At 50.6% G+C, this 8,758-nt stretch overlaps 1 protein-coding gene across 1 annotated transcript; it reads right to left on the bottom strand.

Moving 5' to 3' along the window:
• Positions 1–791: 791 nt before the first annotated feature.
• On the bottom strand, positions 792–5,585 carry LGALS3 (galectin 3). Its single transcript, XM_053945656.1, has 7 exons — positions 5,525–5,585; positions 3,253–3,306; positions 3,086–3,108; positions 2,357–2,803; positions 2,118–2,206; positions 1,690–1,858; positions 792–1,050 (listed from the first exon to the last, which is right to left on the bottom strand). The coding sequence occupies exons 3-7, from the start codon at positions 3,101–3,103 to the stop codon at positions 895–897; spliced, it is 879 nt and encodes a 292-aa protein (XP_053801631.1). The 5' UTR covers positions 3,104–3,108; positions 3,253–3,306; positions 5,525–5,585; the 3' UTR covers positions 792–894.
• Positions 5,586–8,758: the final 3,173 nt, after the last annotated feature.

Raw genomic sequence — 8,758 nt, 5'->3', positions numbered from 1 at the left:
GCTCCAAGCCCCATCCAACCTGGTCTGGAACACTGCCAGGGATGGGGCAGCCACAGCTTCTCCATGCTGCTGGTAGCAGTGTGCTGCTCTAGACTGCTGCATCTGCTGGAAATTTTAAGGACTGTGCTTGTAACTTGGCTCTCAAAGTATAAAAGGAGTCACTGTTATAAAACAGCATGAGCCACCTCAGAGAAAGCTTTGGAAACTTCAGTGGTGGCTGTTGCACTGTTCTTGTTTTCCAGACAAGACTGCCGTGACTCACAGCAAAGGGAACATACTTCTGTTTTCTTTTTTTACCAGCCTGACTCACAGGGTGAACTTGCCAATAAACCTCCCCACCCTTGAAACTGCTCTTGACTCACACAGGGGCAATGAGTGGGGAGCAGCACAAGCCTCGTGACCCATTCATGGAGTACCTAATACTTGGAGGGATGGGATCTCCCTGGGCTGGGAAATGTTGCTGGTTTGGGCCCCCAGAAATGAAGGACAGGGATGGCTTCTCCAGCTACAGTCTACAGAGAGATTTTGCTTCCTCCAGCTCTGAACCCTCTCCTGAAATGCCTCATCCTAATCAGGCTTGGAGGCTGTCAGGTTTTCTCTGTGCTTCCTCGAGGATTGCTGCCCCTGTTCACAGGACCAGAGGCAGAATGCCACAGGCTGCTTTCCCAAGCTCCCCTCCACAGAAATGAAACTCCTTGTTGCTGTCTCTACAGCAGGAGTTCAGCTCCTTCCACATCAAAACTCAGCTTGCCTGGAGCGTGCCGTGTCTTTCGAGATATTATTAAACCAAATTTGACAGGTCAAATGTTTTATTACCTCACAGTGACATGGTGAGAAGGCACTTGTGTTACACCCTGAAAGAGCTCAGAGCTTGCCCTGAGTTCCTCCCCCCGGTTAGATCATGGTGGGCAGGACGCTGGTGAGGGCGATGTCGCCCCCAATGCAGAGCTTGGTGACCTCGCTCAGCCTCTTCTCACGGAAGTTGTACTGCAGCAGGTGCGCGTCGTTCACGGCCACCTTGAAGTGATCCGTCTCACAGAGGATCTGCAGCTGAAATAAAAACCCCAAATCAGCCCCAAAACCCAACTGGATTTGTTCGAGGAGAAGATTTAAGCCACACACCCGAGCAGGCTGGCACTGGCTGGAGGCTGCTGCCAGCTGAGTCCAGCCCTGGGGCATGTGGAGGAGCTGGTGCAGCAGCTCAGCTGCAACACCAGCGACCTTTGCCTTCCCAAAACTCTCCTGTGCTCTCCCTCCTCCGTCTTTCAGCCCAGTTTCTGCCTCCTCATCCCTATGCCAGTCCCTCAAAGCAAGCCTCTACATTGTGAACCTCCTTTGCAGGACAAAACATCTCGTGAGGAGCTGCCAGCAGGGAAAACATCTTACAGAAACCTGTCCAACCACTGTGCAGAACAACAGTGTCAATAAGGAGGGTTTCATAATCCATGGGGATACCAGAACGGGGGAGAAGTTCTGCCCTGGGCAGCTGGAGCTGCAGGAGGGGGTCAGAAGAGCTGGGAAGGTGCTGTAGGGACAGCCAGGGAAGCACATGGGGTGGCTGCCCCAGAAAAACCCCTGGGAGCTGATTCCTGTGCAAAAGCATCATTGTCCTTACACAGGTCTTGCTGCCCAAACCCTCTCAGTGCTTTTGGGGCACTGAGACTGAGCTGGGATGGGTTTTTCGGGTACCTTGAAGGGTTTTCCAGCTTCAAATGGAAACCTGGGAGCTGTCCTCTCCTCCTTCCCCCAGGTATTTTGGAACATGGAATTGCAGACGATGACTTTCCTGTGGTCTTCGTTGAAGCGGGGGTTGAAGTGGAAGGCAACGTCATTCCCTCTCTTGAAATCCAGTGCAAACCTGCAAAAACAATAATGGAGTTGCTGCTTTTGCCACAAAAGCCCTGAATTCTGTTACAGGGCTTCCCAAAAATAGCAGAGAGAAAACCCCACAGACCCCACAGGGCAACAACAGGGCATTTACACTTTTGTTTGGTGTAATATTTAATATTACACCAGGCAGGGGTTATTCAGGAATGGAAAGCAAATTCCAGCCCCCCTGCTCCAACCAGCAGTGCCCCATGGAAGCCCCCCACCCTCGGAGCTGGACCCCCCAGTACCTGTCTGGGTTGGGGTTCACAGTCCCAGTGATGGTGATGAGCAGCCGAGGGACGAGTCCTGCCTGCAGGGGCAGCTCAAAGGGCACTTTCTGGGAGACAACAGGCATTTGTTGTCAGCAAAAAAATCATGTCAAAGGCCCAATGCCACCCCTGAGGGCAGCCAGCCCCAGGCCCCTCCCGTGGCCAAGCAAAATCAGCCACTGAGGACACAGAAACCCTCATAACGATGGAGCCATTACCATTGGAGGGGTTGGTCCTCCCTGAGGAGCAGCTGGTCCTCCCTGAGGAGGAGTTGGTCCTCCCTGAGGAGCAGAAGGCCCAAATCCAGGGCCACTGGATGGTTGTCCTGGGGCAGGAAATGGCCCCGTGGCTGGTGGAGCTCCAGGGAATGCTCCAGGTGCTCCTGGACACGCTCCTGGTCCTGCTGGTCCTCCAGGATAAGCTCCAGGATAAGCTCCAGGTGCTCCAGGATATGCTCCTGGTGCCCCAGGGTATGCTCCTGGTGCCCCAGGACAGGCTCCAGGTGCCCCAGGATAGGCTCCAGGTGCCCCAGGATAGGCTCCAGGTGCCCCAGGATACCCTGGGAAGGCACCAGGAGCTGCTGGTTGGTTGCCCCAGGAGGGCCAGCCCTGGGCTGGGGGGGCACAGGGGGCCGGGTTGTTGCTGTTGGCCAAGGCATCAGATAACTGGGGACAGAGGAGAGGACAAGGGTCAGCTGGGGGAGATTCCTCCTGGGATCACACTGAGGTCTCCAAAGTCCATCTTTGGTAGCCTGCAGCGTGGCCAAGGGCAGGAGCTCAGCTCTCAGCTGCTCCCTGGGCTTTGCCAGAAAACTGCTGACAGAACTGGAGAGGGTTTGGGGACTGAGCAGCTCAGCAAGGACGTGTTCCCTCCCATCCCAGCCAAAGGTCTCTGCTTCAAGGCCACAGGCACAGCCCCCACGGTTTTTTAAAGAAATCCATACTTACAGAGAAACCGTCTGACATTTTTCCTAAAAAAAAAAAAGAAAAAAAAAAAAAAAAAAAGAAGCATCAGTCATTCTTAACCTACCCCATCCAAAAAAACAGAGAATTTTTGAGGTGAATTACAGTTTAGAGTGGGAAGTGATGGGAATTGCTGAGTTGCCATCACGTACCTGCCCAGCAGAGCTGACAGCTCCGGTGCCAGAGAGCAAATCCTGGTCCAACACCTGCGGGATAAACGGGAGGCACTGCTGCGAGCAGCCTCAATGCTCCGGGGTGGGTCCAGCCCAGCCACCCTCGGCGTGAAATCCACCACCGAGCTTACAACACTCCCTGTGTTATCCACTTCCCCAGCCCTGAGGCGCCACCCAGGATTTCCATTTCCATTAAAAAAAAACCCCAAAGGGATGCCCGGGGGGGTGCAGGCACAGCAGCAGCCAGGAGCTGCGTGGGAGCTGCAAACCCAGCACAGCACACCGGGGACACGCGGCCACCCTGTGACACACGGGATGGCCTGGAATGGGCAGAGGAGGGTGGCAGCCACCCGTACGCGTCCCCTTTCCCCTCCCATACATCCACAGCTGTCCCATTCCGGCCGGAGAGCACCGTGGGAGGGACACAGCGGCTCCGGGCCAGCAGATAAAAGCTGCTTTGCAAGTTTTGTGAGTCCACAAACACCCAGCGAACACACACCTGCCTGTGCACAGGAACAGCCCGGGCTGGGTTCCTCCCATCAAAGGGAGCATTCATAAGAGAAGGAAAAAGGGAGAGCCAGAAAGGAAAAATCCAAATTTAAGACAGAGAAGGCAAATTCTCTTTGAAAGAAACATTCGGATGCACAAATCTCACAGGAGGTGTGGCTGCCCTGCCTCAGGAGTAACAAACCCCCAAGTTTCACAGCTAGCAAATCACTCCTCTTCCTGCAAAACACTCATTCTCCTGAGCCCACGGGGTTTTTAAGGCATCCTTCCCAGCAGAATCCAGTGGCCCGGAGTGTTAGAGCAGCCCATATCTCCCAAAGCTTTTATTTGCCTTCTGGGCTCTTTCTAAAGGCATAGTTTGGCAGGTGAAGGCAGGGGTGCACACACAGCCAGGGCAGGTGTGCTCCATGCTGTGCTCCTCGTGCTGCTCCAGTGGAGGTCCTGCATGCTCCCCCTGTTCCCCTGGAACACCTCAGGGAGCAGGTTTGTTCCCTTAGGCCCCCATGGGACAGGGTGGCCAGAGCCTCGTGTCGCCCAGACAGGTCTGGGGACACATCTGGACAGTTTGGAGTCTGTAACCAAAATCCCCAAACCCCACTAATCCTCTGCAGCCAGGCTTGGAGCCCAGTGTCACCTCCCCTCTGTCACTGCAGTGCTGGAGCTCCTGGAGCTCTGGGAGTGCCCTCTGGGTTATCTGCCAGCTGCCGTGGGAAGGGGTTTTCTCCCACCTTTTTCAGCAGTGCCCCACTGATGGATTGCAGAGAATCACAGCATCAGTGGGGCTGGAAAAGCCCTCTAAGCCCATCGAGTCCCAACCATTCCCCCGGCACTGAGTCCCCAGGTGCCACATCCACATGGCTTTTAAATCCCTCCAGGGATGGGGACTCCACCACTGCCATGAGCAGCCGGGCCGGGGCTGGACAAACCTTTCCATGAAGAAATTTTCCCTAATATCCAGTTAAACTTCCTCTAGTTGTTCCTCTAGTGCAACATGAGGCCATTTCCTCTCATCCTGTCTCTTGCTCCCGGGGAGCAGAGCCTGAATCCCCCCCAGACCCACCCTCCTGTCAGAGAGTTGTGGAGAGTGAGAAAGTCCCCCCTGAGCCTCCTTTTCTCCAGGCTGAGCCTCTTTCCCAGCTCCTTCATCCACTCCTCATGGAGTACTTGAGCTCTGATTTCCAGCAGCATTTGGGCAGCTGAGCTCGAGCTCACCTGAGCTCTCCCTGCCCCGGCAGAGGATCAGCGGCAGGGAACACCCCAGAGCTGACCCCAAATATTCCCTATGTTCACATCAAGTGGAAAAAGATTTCTGTTTGGGAAAGAAACGCCAGTTCTCTCCCCTTCGGTCATATTCCTGCAGAATTCAAATAAACCTATTCACTCCTAAACGTAACTGGCAGAATAGGAAAATAAAAATGGGTCATATTAAAAAGCATTTCTTACAAAGTCCAGTCAGTATCCTCTGTCTTCCAATGTCAACTTATTATAATGGACTTCTGTCTTCATCCCGCAAGGATTTTGGGGCACGGGCAGGGCTGTCCAGTCCCCCCAGGAGCTGCAAACACCCTCGGAGCTCCCCCACAGTCACGGTCCCTCCATCACCCCTAAAACCAGCCGGGGCTTTCCGTGCGCCCCAAACCGCACTCCCAGGGCACGAGAGCACGCCAAACCCTTCCCTTCCAAGGATTTTTGTCCCTTTCCCCCCTGTTTCCCCCGGGATCCCCGCGGGAGCCGCATCCCTCACCTGCGTGCGGCGGCTCCGCGGCGGCTCTGCGCTCCCGCACCGGGACCCGCCCGAGGGCGGGGACGGGACGGGGCGGTCCCGGCGCCGGGGACACCCGTGACAGCCCGCAGCATTTCCCTTATCAGCGGCGACATCTCCAGCGGGAGATGTTAACAGAGAATATTCGGGTTTTTCTGGCGGTTTGTGCCTTGCGCGGGTCCGTTCCCGTTTCCCTGCCCTGCCCACCTGGAGCCGCTGCCAGATGTTCTTCCTTGCCAGATGTTTGCCCCTGTGGCCCGCGGCTCCATCCCTCCCCCCAGCTTTAGTGCAGCTCGGTAAAACGCCAACTGGATTTTAAATTCTGAACGTTTTGTCCTCCCCCAAGAAAAAAATAAAAGCCACAGAAGCTTTGCTTTCACCCGAGGCAGCGAGGCCGGCAGAGGATGGGCTCTGGGAAGCTGCTGGATTTGTACAAGCCCGACTTTATTTGAGGTTGAGGGTGAACAAGCCCGATTTTATTTGAGGTTGAGGGTGAATCATCTCTGGTTTGCTCCATGGGCTCCACGGCTTAAAGCACTGGAAAAGAAAATAATGTTTTTGTGCTGAAATCCTGACCTGCTGCACTGTGCTGCTGGGAGAAGGGAAAGGGAAGGAAAAGAAATGAAAGGAAGGGAATTAGAATGGAATGGACTCGATTAGAATCAAACAGAAGAGAGGAAGACACCCACAACGAGCATCTAATCCAACTCCCTGACCAATTCAGGGCTGGCCGAAGGTTACTAAGGGACGCACCCTGTAATTGGTGTCATTACCGAGGTGCAAACTGCTGCTTTTAGGCAGCAGCTCAGCTGAAGGGCTCAGCTGCAGCTGATATCCCCAGAAAAAAAAAAAAAATCTGTTGACTTTGGCTCTGATTAATTTTAGTATAAATTCCTCTGGTTCGACTCTGCTTTTTTAAAAGATTTTGCTTAAAAGAGGGCAGCCTCCTCTCCACTGGGGCTCCAGCCTGGACTTTAACATCCTTCAGCTTCATGCAGTGCTTGTCACAGGGATTCAGACCAAACTTGAGGGTATAAAAATGCCAGGGACGCTCATGAGAATGGCTGGAAATTGAGCATTTCAGGGAAACATGTGTATTATACCTAATATGTATTAAGTAATAGATATTAAAAATATTAGTACGTAAGAAATGCACATAATTAGGGAGTGCTGCTTCACCTGCCTCTCACAGCAGCCAGCCCGCAGTAAACAGACACTGCAATGTCTTTGGAGGTGTTTCAGGGCAGAGGCACCCGGAGAGATTCAAGCCAGTAAAGCTGAAGGATCCCTGGTGATCCACGAGGAGCTGCAGCTCCCTGAGCCTGTGAGGCAGACAGGGCTGGATGGATTCCTCAGGGCACAGGTCTTTCCCTTCCTCCCTGAGACTCCCTCAAGATGTCTTTGGGAAGAAAGATTTTCATGGAAAATGTGTATTGCTCTTTTCAGGATTTTACTCAAAGGCTTCAAACATTAACCAAAAAGGTCTGCCTGTTTTTGGTTTTTTTTTTTTTTTTCCTGCTCCAATGCCCCAAGGTTTGTACTTTCAGGATTCACAGAATGACCAGGTTGGAAGAGACCTCAAAGATCATCGAGTCCAACCCAACACATGATGATAAAGAAAAATATGTGTCCAAAAGTCAGTGGATAAAGAAATCAAAACCAGATGTAATGAATTCCTTAATTTAAATAAGGAATTATTTAAATGTTTATATAATATATTATTATATAAAATATATTATAATATATATTACACATCACATATATAATATATAATATATAATATATAATATATAATATATAATATATAATATATAATATATAATATATAATATATAATATATAATATATAATATATAATATATATTATATATTATATATTATATATTATCATATCGTCTATTATTATATACTGTATTTATTATATTATATATATTTATATTATAAATCTTTATAAATATTTGTAATAGATAAAATACTATAAATATTTATTATTTATATACTATATTTATGTATTATTTATTTATTTATTTATTTATTTATTTATTTATTTATTTATTTATGTGGTTTTATTTATTTATTTATTTATTTATTTATTTATTTATTTATTTATTTAAAATAAACCAAGCTGCAGCAAGGATGATGAGTGAGGCTGGATGGGGCTTGGAGCAAGGGGACCTGGTGGAAGGTGTCCATGCCCATGGAACAGAATGGCCTTTAAGGTCCCTTCCAACCCAATTCCAGGATTCCATGATTCAGCATCCACGGGGTGGGTGCTGGAGCCCTTTGCACACACAGCCAGCGATGCTCCTCTTCTGAGTCATCCCATGGTGACTCACAGGACACCGAGGTGTGGCCACTGAGCTTCACAATTCTGCCTGCTGGGATCCAGGGAAGTGGAAGGTTGTTTTATTGCCAGGAGTCAGCAGAGCAGGGCTGGAACACCCCGGCTTTGAGGGAGATGTAAGGCACAGATCTCCTCACTCACAGCCTTGTGATGCCTGGCCAGGCAACCCTGGCTCTTCCACAGTGTGTGAAGAATTAGTCATGCCTCAAAAATCAATATACTCTGTGGGTTTGGATTTTTTTAAGCACTCCCAAGTATCTTGTTTTCTTTAGAGAAGCCTCAATGTAAAACAAAACCCTCCTTGGTAGCATGGATGATTGAAAGCCCCAAATTGCAAACCCAGGGGGTGGGAGATGGAGGGCCCAGGGAGGTGGATCTGCCATGAGACCACCCCATTTCTGGGGGATGTGCTCTCAACTTGCCCTTCACTGCAGCCAAACACTCCAAGCACGAGTTGCTTTCCCCATTTTAGAATTCCCAGCATTTCTCCAATGGCAAGAGCCAAAGGATATCTGACAGTGGCTGGGTCTGCTTGGGGGAGGTTGGTGTTCCTCACTGCAGCTGGTTCAGGGCTGTGGAAAAACACCCCGCTGCAATAGAGAATTGATCTCCAAAATTTAAATAACTTTAAAGCATTATTTCCAAAGTGCTCAATGGAAAATAACAACCAGAAAGCTGCTCCTCTCTTCCTGATGGTAAATTAACTGGGGCAAACCAACCTAGAGGTCCAGAAGCTCCATGGCGTGAGAGATCCACTTCCCTTCCCAGAGCAGAACAACCCACATCCACATTTCCCTGCCTTGTGATTTCTGTGGCCTGGTGTGTGTGGGACTGGCAGCACCCACAGTGTGCAATGTTTGGGCTGCAGATCT

The sequence above is a fragment of the Vidua chalybeata genome, chromosome 6, assembly GCF_026979565.1.
Source record: "Vidua chalybeata isolate OUT-0048 chromosome 6, bVidCha1 merged haplotype, whole genome shotgun sequence".
Lineage (NCBI taxonomy): Eukaryota > Metazoa > Chordata > Aves > Passeriformes > Viduidae > Vidua > Vidua chalybeata.
The sequence above is the reverse complement of the archived record's forward strand: the minus strand, read 5'-3'. Positions and strand labels throughout refer to the sequence as shown.